Source organism: Pavona decussata, unplaced genomic scaffold (genome assembly GCF_977016875.1).
Source record: "Pavona decussata unplaced genomic scaffold, jaPavDecu1.1 SCAFFOLD_53, whole genome shotgun sequence".
Lineage (NCBI taxonomy): Eukaryota > Metazoa > Cnidaria > Anthozoa > Scleractinia > Agariciidae > Pavona > Pavona decussata.
In genome coordinates this window covers 1,437,361-1,451,551 of record NW_028145475.1, presented here as the reverse complement: position 1 = coordinate 1,451,551, position 14,191 = coordinate 1,437,361, and the positions used below count along the sequence as shown (strand labels likewise).

The window sequence follows — 14,191 nt, the reverse complement described above, 5'->3', positions numbered from 1 at the left end:
AGTACAGAAGGTTATAGAATAGCAATAGAAAGTTGAAAGAATATAATGAAACACAAATGTTGAGTTTATATACTTTTATTTATACAAGTCATGTATTATACATGTACATAACATCTTGTTGGCCATTGTTCATTAATACATGCAGCTTTTATTTTTATTCAACAGTCAAGTATTTTAAATACCTAATACATTTTTAAGTCATTAAAGTTTTAAAAAATAATTGTTTTACCAATCGTTTGTTTTAATCTGTATTACTGAATGGTATTTAAATAATATTACTAATAGTGTAATAACTTTGGATAGAATTCTCGGGAAGAAAATGTGCATCAAAAGTGATTTTAAAAAGTTGAATAAATGAAATGTACACAAATGATTAGAGGGAAATAAAATAATATTAACTTCCCCTAATGCCTATATCATTTTTCTATAGAATAGAATAGAAAAGCAGCAATAAAGGGCTCACTGAAAAAATGTATAGAATAGGAATCTTCAGAGTTTAGTTTTAGTAGGGCTTCTTTAAGTCTGCAATAAAAGCCATTCAAATCTCAAAACTCCTTGTAAATTACAAACATGGGTTTGCATGGCAAGAGTCTGAATGTGTGTCACGTTTGACACCTTACCGAAAATGTATGTACATGCCAAAAATAATTTATCTTCTGTCAAATGTTACAGGTACAAGTACATTTTTAATAGTCAGTGGTAATCCCGCAATGTGGGACTCTAGAATGAGCACAGTGTTGTGAATCCACTTCCCCTTGTTTGTGTACATGTATCGCCAGCCACCTTTCAACAACTGTAGAAGTTGAAATTTTGCAGCTCCTGAAATCAGGTTATGTCAATTCTTCATGAAATTTTCCAAAGCCAGGCTGGTCATATAGTTTTCTATTGACTGTGGTAACTAAGTTTGTCTCAAATCAGACAGCAATGATCCTTACAATGCCAAAGTACCAAAATCAGCACATTTATTCTAACTGGCTATGAGCAGATGTCATGGCTTCCCATAGCCACATAGAGCCAGTAGTTATCATCAGGAAAGATGACAAAGGTGTACAAGTTCTCTCCATTAAGAAAGTATCCATGTTCATTGTTTTTCCATGTAACTGGACAGTCTGTAAATCCCCACACAGTCATTGCCACCCAGGGAACATCTCCTGATTTCACAAGTTTCCTGTGCAAAAGCAGGAAACACAGGTTGACCTTAAACTGCTGCCAAAAGTTTACACAAAAAATTTCTTTCCACTAATGTTGTTGCATAATGAAACCTTTTTAATTTTAATAACACAATCAGACTCCATACGCGCAAAACTATTTATTTAATTTGTCACCTTTACATGATTGTATATTTTACGTTTTATCGCCTTGCACGGTATATATTGAGTTGTCAATTTCTTTTCTTTTCACTTGAAAATGATGACATGGAGTCATCGAAACGTAGTGTAAAACTGCTTTGAATTCGCTTATTTTTATCACTAGATGTTTAACTAAATGTAATCTTATTCGAATAAAGTGGTGGCTAATCAAAAACACACATTATAGAACCCAATGTTATAGCATTTTTACCATCAAAACTTATCCTGGCGATCTGAGTGTTTTCTTTTTTGTTCACAAGAAGTGGTTGTGCCATGAAAGTATGATGCCACATCTTTGCCATAGTGGCACAAACCATTTTAATGTCTAATTTATTTCTTATAACAATAATAACTTAATTTAAAAGTTGATTAGAAGTATAATTAGCACTGCAGCACTACATGTAACAGGGCATTTTCGAGTTGCTTTGAACCTCATTATGAAACAGAGGCTTTGTTCCATTCATAATATGCAAACAAAACTAATTTTCACATGAAAAACTTTGCGCTTAGCATATACCCGCCAACTTTTTCTGAGTCAAATGCGTGGAATTTTTGTCTCGTCATGACCGGGATTTCCTTAAACGTCCGAACCACTTCCCAAGATTTCCGACGATTTCCGAAGACTTCCGAACGTTGCCAAAAATGTCCGAAGATATTCCGACGACCTTTGAACACTTACGATTCGATCGGATTGTAGACATTTGAAAGCTTTTGCGATTGTTATAAAGAGGAAAGAAATAATATATAACAAATCTGAAATTAAATGAAGTTTTTTAGAAACAACTCGTCCAGATTTGTGAGTCAGGCGTGAGAAATTGGCCTTGATGCGTGAGATTGATGTCTTTAGTCAGCAGGCGCGAGACTCGCGCATAATGCGTGAGAGTTGGCAGGTGTAAGAGCCTCACTTTTGTAATGAGGTTCATTAAGCGACTCAGAAATGGCCTATTGGGAAAACTACACAAACTGAACATAACATTTTAAAAAAATCCCAACTGGTGGCAGGCAGACCAGTTGGCTATTACATAGTATGGCCTTGGTTTTGAAAATGGGGCTATTATGAAACAAATCCAAGTGGTCACTGGGCCATGCTGCCTCCCCATAAATGTATAATGTAAAGTTATCATTTACTTACTTGGCAGCATGTACCATTGATAAAATAGAGCTGGAAGTTATAAATCCAGTCCAGCGGCAAGTTAGCAGTTGTTTTAGGTCTTGAGATGGTTCAGGACATGATAATGTTGACACAAAGCTGTCTGATGATGCCTCAGAACTGAAACATTTATTAATTTTCAAGTCATAAATTAATGAGCTCATCTATACTATATACACAAAAAAGAAACCAAGCCTTCTTAACAGGAAAATATACCAGAGTTATTACCTGTAATAATGGGGAAAAGGAAGAGTGATCCCAAAATATACAGTCTTTGATTGAGTAGTGTGCGATAAATGACACACCAATTATAGACTGTTCAGTAATAGAGATCAATGTTCTCATAGCCCATCTTGTCTCTTTCAATGTAACTAAATCGGCTTATAGCAATAATGCCAAAGGATAATGATCTTATGACTCTAGGTCTTTGGCACAAAGAGGAAAAGAATTAACACAGTCAACTGCTGGAGATTATTTGCATTAGTCCCTTACCAATCAATTCCACAAGCAATGCACCCAAGCCACTCAAAAAATGCCAAACAACTGCACACATCACAATTCTCTGCAGGCATGTTATCTTCAGTAAATCCTGACTGGCTAAAGCTGATTATTGGGGCTTTTTGGTGTTTTGCAACACTTTGTATGTCTTCTGCATTACGCAGCTTCTGGCCACTGTAAGAGCTGAAATAGGAATTGAGTTTATCTGGTGATGTGTGCCCTGTAATGAGAAATTTATCATAAATTATTAATAGACTGTTGGTAAGTTTATTGCAATAAACATCAATGGTACTTCTATCAAGTTTCTTGTACAATAACATATATCACGATAACAGCACACTCAACAGTTACAGTAAACACACTTCATTACACTTTTGTTAGTAGTATGTGCCATATAATACCGTAGTCATTGTAAGCTAACCTTCATTTCTCCAGCTCATAAGAAACTTGAATGTCAGCTGTTGCTTGTCTTTTAAGCACCATCTCACCCTGTCATAATGCTTCTTTCCAGGAACAAAGTATGGTGCTGTCAGGTCAACTTCTACAACTGAATCATTTTTAAATTAATTAAAATAACAAGAATGCCACAAACTAAGGCTTTTTCAACTATTAATACTGGTTTGCCCCACTTTACCTTAACACCATATAATGTTAAATGTTAATCTACTGGGCATAAAGCAAGTTATAAACAGTCACATGTTTTGCACTTAGTTTGTCTGAAATGTCAGCTGTCTCCTCCCCCTAATCCACGGGGAGCATGGGTTAGGGGGAGGAAACGGCTGACATTTCAGACTAACCCTTAGACTAATTTTAATTAGACTTGAATTGTGTTAAAATACAATTTTTTATTTGAGTCTTACCAAAAATTGTCATATCATGCAATAGTTTTCTCTTGATGGTAACTGACAGTAAAATTACTTAATATGAAGGCTTTTATTAATTTATATTTGGATAAAAGTGTTACAGTAACTGATATATAAAGGTAATCTTCATAGCACAGCATTCCAATAGATAATCATCCTTAGTCTGCTGAGCTCACACTTCTGATTTACAGTCAGTAATCTTGTTAACTGTTATACTTACTGAATCTGTGTTTCTTTTGAAAAGCTGATGGTTTCCCTGTGAGACCCAGTTGTTCGTATGTGTCTTTGTCAAGGGAAAGAATGAGTACTCCTGCAAAACGTTCATTTAGAAGGATGTATTATAAGTTGAAAATATTAATTAAACAACCTCTATTATGCACTGTCAATAATCCCAACTCAGGATTCTTCTCAGCAGTATAATATATTTGTGGATTAGTGAAACTAATCTATAGTTAAGGTAGTGGAGCCAGGTTAGACACCAGTGCCTGTAATTAGGTCTGGTTTCTGTCACATACTGTGGCTAAATGTGATAACATTTAACTGAAAGAAATTGATATTGCCAGGCAACAGTACTAGTCTCCTCCCAATGAGCACTTTTGGTGCACTCCATGTCCCTGTGCAGGACTGACTTTAACCCTTGCTTGTCCAACTCTTGTTCACTGCTGATGCTTTTTGCTTCAGACCCTTGAATTAATTTTCATTAGAAATTTGCTGTTCTTTGATGAAATTCCATTACTCCTCCCTCCTGACTGATAAATACATGTTAAAGGTAATTAAGTAGGTGGGGTTTTCTACTAACTTGCTCAGTGTGACAAGAGCCTAGGCAGTGGGCTGACAGTCAGGGTTGCCACTCAGACCTCTTTAATAATATGTAGGGAGATTTTGATAGCATCATATCAATATCCCTCACCATGCAACACCTTACCTTCATCTATCAGTGATTAGCTTAAATTAATTAAGGCAAATAGGAACATTACTACTCGCCATAGGAAGGGACAATCACCAGGTTCCCCCAGAATTTTGTTTGTTTTCCAAAAAAAAAATTAATGATCTGTTGGTGCCCATTTTATACACATGCATGGATAGTGATGATTGATGGACAATGTAGGATAAAGTTCCTTGTCAAAGTAAACACCACAATTTCCATGACCAGTCTTTTAAAACAAGAACAGTGCTGATCTTTCGTTTGAGAGTCTGATGTGCTAACCAATGCACTTATGGTTCTGTCGCAACACACTCAGTTCTATATCATACCAGTTGGAAGGACTGCAGCACAATTGCCAGAATCAATGCGGGTTCGCCAGCTAAGAGCAACAAACTGACCTGTGTAGACAGCAGTACACGTATATGAAATTAATATGAATAGAGTGAATGGCAGGTCACTACTACTAAACAAGATTAAGTAGTCATGTTGGAAGAGTATCTACTGTAGTCAGTAGCAAAGTACCGGCTGTCAAACAGCAAAAATTTGTCTTGAACATTCTTAACAAGCTCCTACACACCAAAGTTATGTTCTCCAAGGCTTTTAAAACTCTTTAACCCCTAATATCAAAGAAAAATTTATCCTATCTTGTCGCCATACTTTTCTTATAAATTAAAGCACTGGGGAGAAATTATTAAAATATAAAGAAAATTCATCTCAGGTGCATGATCATATCCTTAATTCTCATGACCTCAGGGGTTGAATGAGTATTGACATTGCAAGGAGAAATTTCATGCTGATCACTGTTGGGCTATTAATGACAGCCCTGATTATACTCCTAGATGTAGCGTGGGTAAATAAAGTATTGTATTGTATGAATTCCAGATGTTACCATTCTTTATGAAGGTTTTGATGAACTCCACTTCTATAAACTCATACACTGGTAGTTCAATCAAACTGTAATGATCCTGAGTTGGTGTGATACCCTGGAAATACTGCAGAACACTCCCAAGTGACGTGTTTGGGATAACAAGCTGTACCTGTTTAAATCAAATTCACACTATACAAATTAGTGACATGACATGTAACATACATTTGTATAAAATAGTATAAGTTTCACCCATGTAGTTGGAATTCAGAATAGCTTGACTTAACAATGTTCTCTCCCCCCAGCCAGGACAATAAATGAGTGCTGGCAATCTGTGAGGGAAGCTTGACAGACAGAGTGCTTGGGTGGAGGGGGGGGGGGGGGGGGGTCGGGTGGAGTAAGGACGGACTGACATCCTATCAAATTTTTTGTTTGCTTTTGTGATTGAGCTGCACGTACACTTTAAATGGGCTCTCGATGGTCATTCTGTGTAACGTGGCTAAGTACTACATGGCCATGGCTCAAGAGTTTTGTTGCTGTTGTTGTTGTTGTTGTTGTTATAATGTTGTTTGAACCGTAGCGCATCTGCCATCATCACAGGCGCCCTGTTTATGAAGGTATGATTGAATAGATGTAAACAATCAAGGTCAAAATTTCCCATACCGAATGATTGAAAGAGTGCTCTTCAATATGACGCCTGTATCTCTCCTTCTGATCCTGAAATGAATGCTTTTCAATGGCCAATCTTCTTTTCGGTGTGCTGAACGTCTTGCCATCCGCCATATTGGCGGCCGGGAGCTGTGGAGGTCTGGGTTGATTCCTCACCAGTGTCCTCTCGTTCATCTAATTTCAAAACATGGCGACCACCGTGGAGGAAATTTGTCCTTCGGTGGAGACACTTACTCAGAGAGAAAGCGAAGCTTCTATTCCATGTCCTACACAGGGGTGCTCTAGAGTCTTTCAAAATCGTCCTTGCCTCAAAATGCACCTCGTTAAATCTCATGGTGTCGCTGCAAGTGATGAAGAAAGGAATCTTTATGTTCGTGGACACAGCAAGAGTGCAGTTGAAAAGCATTTTTACTGCCCGGTTAAACATTGTGTGCGCGGACAGGGCACAAAACGACCTTTCCCACGAATGTCTCAGTTGAAGCAGGTAACACACATTCGTTTAGTCTCACTTCGTCTAATTACCCTAACTCCGGCAGTGAATATTATTGCAACAGCACGGTTATTCCTGGCAGAAAAAAAAGCAATTCTTGGTTTTCACGTGACGTCATAAAAAACTGAAATTCATAACAAAACGCAATTTTGGGTTTTTATCTTCATCACATAAAAGAAAATATAAATTTCAATCGGCTTGCTTGTTTTCAGCAGGATAGCATTCTTCGTTTTGAAAATAGAACAGTTTGAATTTTAGATTTTTGCGTACTGCGTGACAGAAGGATTTAGCTGCTCTAAACATGTCACGTACATGAAAACATCGATTTGCCTCGTGTTTTTTTAGGTCTGATCAGCTAACATGTAATAGAAACGTCTATGTCAATGTGTGAAAGTTCAGCAGGGAGAAGAAAGGCTTTGAAATGGCCAAAGTGAACTCCAAATGTTTTTGCTGGTTTCCGGCCGCCATGTTGGTGGCTATGTTGGTGTCCACCAACATGGCGTCCCATGCTAAACTCTGTAATTTTCCGTGGAACATTTTCTTGAATAACTCGATTATGAGACATTGCACAGCCCTGTGGCTTCCACACGTTGTTTACGTATCACTCTTCTCCAAAATATCAATTTCTTGACTTTATCTATTGAATGGTTGAGGATTTAATTTTTTTACTTGCGTGACGATGTGTGAGGTGAAAACCACCAATCCATTATTGACAAGGTGGTTCTTAAAAACTATGTAGAAGTAAATCTAAAAGCTGAAGTTACACGAGATCATTTGCAACAACAATTTTTACTGCAAAAAGTTGATGTAACATGGGCTCATCTACGTAAAACAAAGGAAACAAAACATCCTCAACAATAAACCTAACCCTAGCTGAAAATGAAAAAGAAAAAATTTCATTACACCGCCAATAACCCATAACATGGACATGCACCAGGACAATATCTTTCAGCGCATTGTTTGTGTTTCCAGCATGTTACAATTTTTATCACCAAAGATTTAAGTGTATATTACACTTTGCTAAACTGTGTTTGCACTTTTGGTTCAGCATTACATGACAGTTCATGCAGAGAAAAAGAATATCTGCAGCAAGTGTGGAAAGGGCTTTGGTTTGGCAGATGCCTGTCGTCGTCATGAGCTTAAATGTGGACAGTTGTTTACTTGTTCATGTGGGTGTCCTTATACTACACTGGAAGCACTTCTCACTCATGCCAGAAGACAGATGCACAAAGTACCAGAATGCTACAAAACCAATAAAGAAAGGTACACAACTAGGTTTACGTATAGCTGTAAAGTAAACCATCTTTTGAGTTAGGCACAACCTGGTGCCCCCACACTTTTCTTATAAAAATACTGGGGAGAAGTCATTAAAATATCAAGAAAATTCACCTTGGGTGATCATATCCTTAAGTTATTCTCATGACATTAGGGCTTGAATAAGTATTGATATTATGAGGAGAAATTTGATGCTGATTACTGTTAGGGCTAAAGGGTTAAAAATATAGGAGAATCATAACAACAACAAGAATATCCTCAGAAAAATTAGCTTTCAGAAAGTGTGAAATTTATAAAGAATGTATGGCTAGCTGGGTGGCAAAAAATTGAGACCTAGCAATACATTCTTTGTTAAATTTTAAAACTTTTAAAGTTTGTTTCTCAAAAACTATTCAACAATTACCACACTAAAATTTTGAGAAAATACCAAGGTTGCCAAGCTACAATCATGGGCAAAACTGTTTGGAAACTTTTCGCCAATCTGCAAATTTGATCAATACAGTGATACATCAACAACTCAAATTATCCAGAAATAACCTTCGTGGCAAAATGATAAAGTACAGTGATGCAGTGGGTTATTTTATTTATTTAAAGCTGTGAGCCTTTACTATTGAAAAATAAGAGAAGGGCAATCAAGACATCAAGGGCTAATATAAGGAGGATTAGAATACATGGTAGCAGCATACATAATTTATACAAAAATTTAATTTGTGTCATGACGTATCACTTTGTTCAAGTTATAATAATTATTGCAGTGATCTAGCAATGTAAAGAATGATTGTGATTTTGTTCCTGCCTCCAGATCAAAGCCTCAAGTTTTGCCTACAGTTGCCTTGGTTGTTGTTACACCTTCACCTCCAGTCAGTCAACCTCTGCAAAAAACTTGTGCAAAGAAAAGCAGACAGTCTCAACGGAGTTCAAAACACTACTTTATCCTTCCTAAACTTGACCCATCTGCTGGTTTTGAAGTGAATGCTGCTTCAAAAAAAGTTACTAAGTCTGTGCAAACACAAACTCCCTTGGGTGTACACAGCATGCATACTCAAACTCCCAGGGAGGTAATTGCTGTAGACCAGGGATGCGACACTTACACACAGACACCTCTGCCGACTGCTAGTCAACAGTTTCAGTTCAGTAACAGTGGAGGAAATCTTCAAATTGGTTTCAACCAGGCTTCAGTTGGAACCCAGGTAGCCATGTTAGCAAGCCAGTGTGACTTTGGTGTAGGTACTGATGACAGCTTCCTGGCACAATTGGGTTGTTTTGCTGGTGACACAACAGGGCAACCTTTTCAGTTTTCAGCAACCATGCCACAGGCAAACCAAGTTCAACGGCTACTTCCAAATATAAGTTCTTTTGTCACGAGGCAGGAGAGGTCAAGCTTTGTTTCAACCAATGAGAACTCAATGCAAACACTTGCCATTGATCCTTTATGCCTAAATAATCAAACACAAACAAGTTTTGACAGCGCCAATGATCTCAGACCATTGAGCAGTGCACAGACCCAGACATGTGGCCTGGAACAAGTTCCCCTGGAGGACAATCAGACACAGACTTTGATTTCATTGTTGGGCATTGATTCCTCTAGCTCTATTGACTCTGGCACTCAGACACAAAACTTTCTTGATGATTTATTTGGCACTCAAGATATTGAACTTACCGAGTCACAGACCCAAACATGGTTCTCCGGCCACCCAATCACTTCACCTGGTCTCGATAACAGTGGGAATGACTTTGTTTATAGAACACTTGATGATTTGGTCGATATACACACACAAACATCCATAGTGATGTCTGACTTCAGTGAGCTGGCTGAAGACACTGTGTTTGCCAACTCACAAACTCAAACATTACAAAGCGACTTTGGTGGCTCAAGTTTCTTGTCATCAAGTGTACAAACAGATAACCATTGGGCTCAAATGGCCCAGGTGGATGGACAGTTCAGAAATGGGTCTGTAACTTCCACCAGCTCTCAAACACAAACTCACCAACATGTTTATAACCAAAGCTGTCCAGTTTCCAGTGTAGAAACTCAAACATAGATTGGGTTGGTACAAAATCCTTGTATTAAAAAAAGATGGTGTTATGAGTAATAAATTATTGATTGCAATTAAGGACTGCTGATGGAAGCAGGTCTCTGTTGTTTAAGTCATCTTAAATCATCTAACTCAATGTTCAGTTTCAGAAAAAATCTATACCCACCCCAAGGAAGGCCATTGGAAATTCCTAGGGGGAGGGGGGTGAGGTCTTAAAAGCCAAAATTTTAGAAGCAAAGTATGAAGCTTAACTGGAATTTCCTGGGGGAAGGGGGGTGAAAAACAAACAACCTTCCATCGGGAGAGTATGGATATTTTCTGGAACTGCACAATACAGGAGAGTTGAGACAACACAAGACAAATTTGTGCATTATTTAATAATTAATGCACAAATAAAATAATTATTATTTATAGTGATGCTTGCATAGAAACAGAGTTGTCTTTTTTTTTTCTTCTTCTTCTTCTTTTTCTTTTTTTGTGCCTTACATGCACAACTCCCGGGTAGGTGGTGCACCTCAAATTTGATGCACTCACTAAGTGCTAACAATCAAAGCGTTAGCACTCAAATCTCTTTACGGTGGCTTTAGTTATCAACTCTGTTGATAAACCAAACATTCATTTTACTCCCCACCAATGCAGCACCAGAGTTTCTTTAGAAACGTATACCCTCCTTATCCACTCGTTGAGTTAAGTTACAATACTGACTAACAAGAAGTGAGGGACAAGATTGGCCTAGTCATGTTGCCAGACCCATCCAAGTTGCTGAACATAATTTACAATAAATTATAGAAGGTTCAAGGAACAGGATTAGTTTGAGACAATATTGGAATGTAGCTATGATTTCTAACAGGTAACATTTTGTCACCAATCACTGGTGGAAAAGTTTGGGTAACATTAAAGAGAAAGAGTTAACAAGACAGCTTTTCAGCCAGAAAAACAGGATTTATTGAGATTTTGAACCGGCAGACAAGAGGTTAGGGACCGTTCATTTTTTATGAGCATGGGGGGGCTGGTGGGATTTAGGGGGGGGCCACGAGAAAAAAAATGGCACTAAAGGGGGGGGCTACCAAAAAAAATGAGTGAAAGAGGGGGGGGGGTCACCAGAAATAATTGGCTAGTAGGGGAAATTGAAAGTGGCTCAACACAGAAACAGATGAAGAAATTGAATATTATTTCAATTTTATTTAATGCGATTTTCCTAACCACTTTTAATTTGTTTTACATACTGAGGTCGAAATCTGCATTTTATATTAAAAACAACTGAGGAAATGAAGCATATCTGTTGGAAAAGCAATAATGAATATAAACTGAGGTAGACACCTATGTTTGTACAAGTTCAAATTAATATAAAAACGTATCAGTCTCACTATTGAATCATCCTTGGGGGAGTAGTTTTCTACAAAGTGGTTGTACTCTGAACTACATCAATAGATTGTTTAATGTTCTTTTTAATAGTACTCACTTTTATAAAGACTGTTGATTAGTAAATTATTTGAACCCAGGAGTATCAGTAGACTCAGTAGTATGCCTAGTGTGAACATCCAGATTAGTTTTAATAATAGAACTGTTGTTGGTGACTTCAGTTGACGGTAAATCTGAGCCGTAAGCCATCTTCAGAAAAGCTTGTAACTGTCATTTTTAATAGCAGTACTTTAATATCCAGGCGCGTAGGAGGGGGGGTTCGAGGGGTTCGAACGAACCCCCTTTACAGATCAGTAATGGCGGAAGAGAAAGCACTTAATGAGGAGGTTGAACAATTACATGAGGTGTACCATGCGAGAGAGTAGAATGTCTGCCCTGGTTCTAATGCATATCAAATATGATATGCCTGTCAATTTTGACGAGATAGTCAATTTGTTCGAAGGCCTACACCCGAGAATGATGCAGTTTACCAGCTTGGTGTATGACTATCAGTAGATCGAATAGCTATCAGAACTCGACAGGGCGCGGAATGTACATTGAACTTTCTTGTTTAAGTTGAAACAATTATGCCGTAGGAATGATGTATATAGCTCAAAAAGCTGCTGTAAAACAAATTTGTGATTTGCCTAAAATGGGTCTCAAAATGCAGGAAATGAGGTTTCTGGGAACCTAGATTTTCAAAAATTTCCGGGGGAGCATGCCCCCGGACCCCCCTAGTAAGCAAGATTTGGGGCTCAACGAACACCCCTATCTAACCCCTACCTACGCGACTGATATCTGTGCGTCCGCTGTTTTTTTCTGTTTAATATGACTCGTAATCGTTGATTGGTATGCTTTGATCCGTATTTTGTTAGTCAGATCTGTACGTGTATTAATTGTTTCTACTCGAAGGGGAGTAATTTCACGTTAACCATTTGCTTGATTAATTTTTATAGTTTCTTTGAGAATCTAAATGGAAATTTAGGGTTTGTCATTGCCGTAAACGTGTTGCTATCTATAAAACGTTTTTTTAAACAAGAGAAATCTTTACCTAAGTAGAGAACGGCTACTTGTTAATAGTACTGTAAAGAAATCACAGTAACAATTACGTTTATCTTTGATATAAACAGCACATAAGCGTTTTGTTAAAGTTAGGAGTATGATTTGTTTCTGATTGGGCGGGAGGGGGGGGGGGGTCATCAGAAAAAAATAGTTCTGCTAGGGGGGGGGGGGCATGTGGAAAAAAATTGCATGCTAGGGGGGGGTCATACAGTTTCGTAGTGGCAATTAACCAAATCCCACCAGCCCCCCCATGCTCATAAAAAATGAACGGTCCCTTATTGCACCTGGGTTGGATAGTTAACTTGGACATGTTAACTTATTCTTGGAAGAAATTGTGAAAATGTTAAAAGAAGCTGGGTGAAGTCATGTTCAGATGGTCCATTTACTCAGTGCCCTGCCCTTATTGAAATTGAAACCCTGGAAAAATTGAGAAAAGTCAAGATTCCCACAGAGAGCCTTTAAATAGCATAGTGTATAAGATAAGTTAAAATGCAGATTTGATACTGCAGGTTGTGGAGATAGTAATATCTAGATTATTTCAAGCTAAAAACCATAAATCTCCCCTTCTATGTCCTGCTCGCTTTAGGTTCAGTTAAATCTATAAAATATAGTAGACCTATATATTTGTGTTTTCATACCAAAATGAGTCCACACCCCATGTACTAATGATATTTTTAACAGACTGAGTAACGAAAGAAAATCACAAGAAAAGAAGCTTTCAAACCATTACTCCCCCCAGTGTGTTCTGACTAGACAGGTTTAACCACAATAATATGTATTTGTACCAAAAAAGAAAAATTACAACTGATATTGTGTGATTTGAACAAAGTTGTTGGTAGCTAGCAGGTGCCCCTGAGTTACTATCCACGGTTACTACACTAGTAATAGTCTCACTAAATCTACCCCCGCTTTTTTACTGATTCAAAACAATTTAATAAATGTTATCATTCTTTATTATCCTGCATGGGTGACCTGTGAACATAACAAAATGTTGCTTTAGTGGTCTTTAGTCAGACATGTAATACTTCATTGCCGTCCGTTTTTTTCAGTCGTAGAAATGGTATCTCTGCTTCAGGTGTATGCAATTAAAGGACTTAATCTTCTTAGGAAAGTTACGAACACAAAGGGATGTCGCATATCTTTCCACAGCGGTATTAAATGGCTCTAGTGATCGATAATGAAAAATGTTGCAAACCTGAAAGTTAATTTTTCCTTTTTACTATGCGACTTGCACATCATTATGAGAATAACAATCAGACGAGATAAAAAGAAGAGAGAAAAAAAATAAAAATAAAAGTTGGCTCCTGACTTGAACTTGAGTCATCCTACGAGTAAACTCGATCAAGTGTGTCGTTAATCCTTTGTGGGCATGTCGTAGATGCTTTGTGAGCGTTTAGTTGATCCTTTGTGGGCCAAGTTCACGAAAATCGAGATTTTTCCGAGACCTTTCCCTTCTGGAGAATACACCACATTCCCTACGTACGCATTGGGTTCTATGGTGCCTCCTCAGGTTTTGGCCCAGAGGCAAAAATATAGTACCTACATCAAGTTTCCAAAATAAACAAGGACTTGGCAAGTGTCATCAGATTATCTCACAAACTTTGCCCT

The 14,191-nt window shown here is 37.7% G+C and overlaps 2 protein-coding genes across 3 annotated transcripts; one reads left to right on the top strand and one right to left on the bottom strand.

Moving 5' to 3' along the window:
• Positions 1-59: 59 nt before the first annotated feature.
• LOC146480384 (ribonuclease P protein subunit p40-like) lies at positions 60-6,438 on the bottom strand. Its single transcript, XM_085109538.1, has 8 exons — positions 6,314-6,438; positions 5,675-5,822; positions 5,115-5,183; positions 4,081-4,170; positions 3,419-3,544; positions 2,992-3,217; positions 2,482-2,619; positions 60-1,168 (listed from the first exon to the last, which is right to left on the bottom strand). The coding sequence occupies exons 1-8, from the start codon at positions 6,431-6,433 to the stop codon at positions 976-978; spliced, it is 1,110 nt and encodes a 369-aa protein (XP_084965664.1). The 5' UTR covers positions 6,434-6,438; the 3' UTR covers positions 60-975.
• A 68-nt stretch (positions 6,439-6,506) lies between these two features.
• LOC146480383 (uncharacterized) lies at positions 6,507-14,094 on the top strand. 2 transcript variants are annotated; one of them, XM_085109536.1, is made up of 4 exons: positions 6,507-6,803; positions 7,858-8,072; positions 8,887-10,131; positions 13,198-14,094. In XM_085109536.1, exons 1-3 carry the CDS (start codon positions 6,507-6,509, stop codon positions 10,124-10,126), a joined length of 1,752 nt encoding a protein of 583 aa, XP_084965662.1. In that variant the 3' UTR covers positions 10,127-10,131; positions 13,198-14,094. The 2 variants fall into 2 exon arrangements, with proteins under 2 accessions (XP_084965662.1, XP_084965661.1); XM_085109535.1 differs by lacking the exon at positions 13,198-14,094 and having other exon boundaries at positions 8,887-10,216.
• Positions 14,095-14,191: the final 97 nt, after the last annotated feature.

Coding starts and splice junctions, on each gene's coding strand:
- LOC146480383 (XM_085109536.1), top strand. CDS start 6,507: ATGGCGACCACCGTGGAGGAAATTTGTCCTTCGGTGGAGACACTTACT. Junction 6,804..7,857: donor GAATGTCTCAGTTGAAGCAG/GTAACACACATT, acceptor CTTTTGGTTCAG/CATTACATGACAGTTCATGC. Junction 8,073..8,886: donor TACAAAACCAATAAAGAAAG/GTACACAACTAG, acceptor TCCTGCCTCCAG/ATCAAAGCCTCAAGTTTTGC.
- LOC146480384 (XM_085109538.1), bottom strand. CDS start 6,433: ATGGCGGATGGCAAGACGTTCAGCACACCGAAAAGAAGATTGGCCATT. Junction 4,171..5,114: donor TGCTGCAGTCCTTCCAACTG/GTATGATATAGA, acceptor AACGTTTTGCAG/GAGTACTCATTCTTTCCCTT. Junction 1,169..2,481: donor TCAATGGTACATGCTGCCAA/GTAAGTAAATGA, acceptor GCTTTTGCACAG/GAAACTTGTGAAATCAGGAG.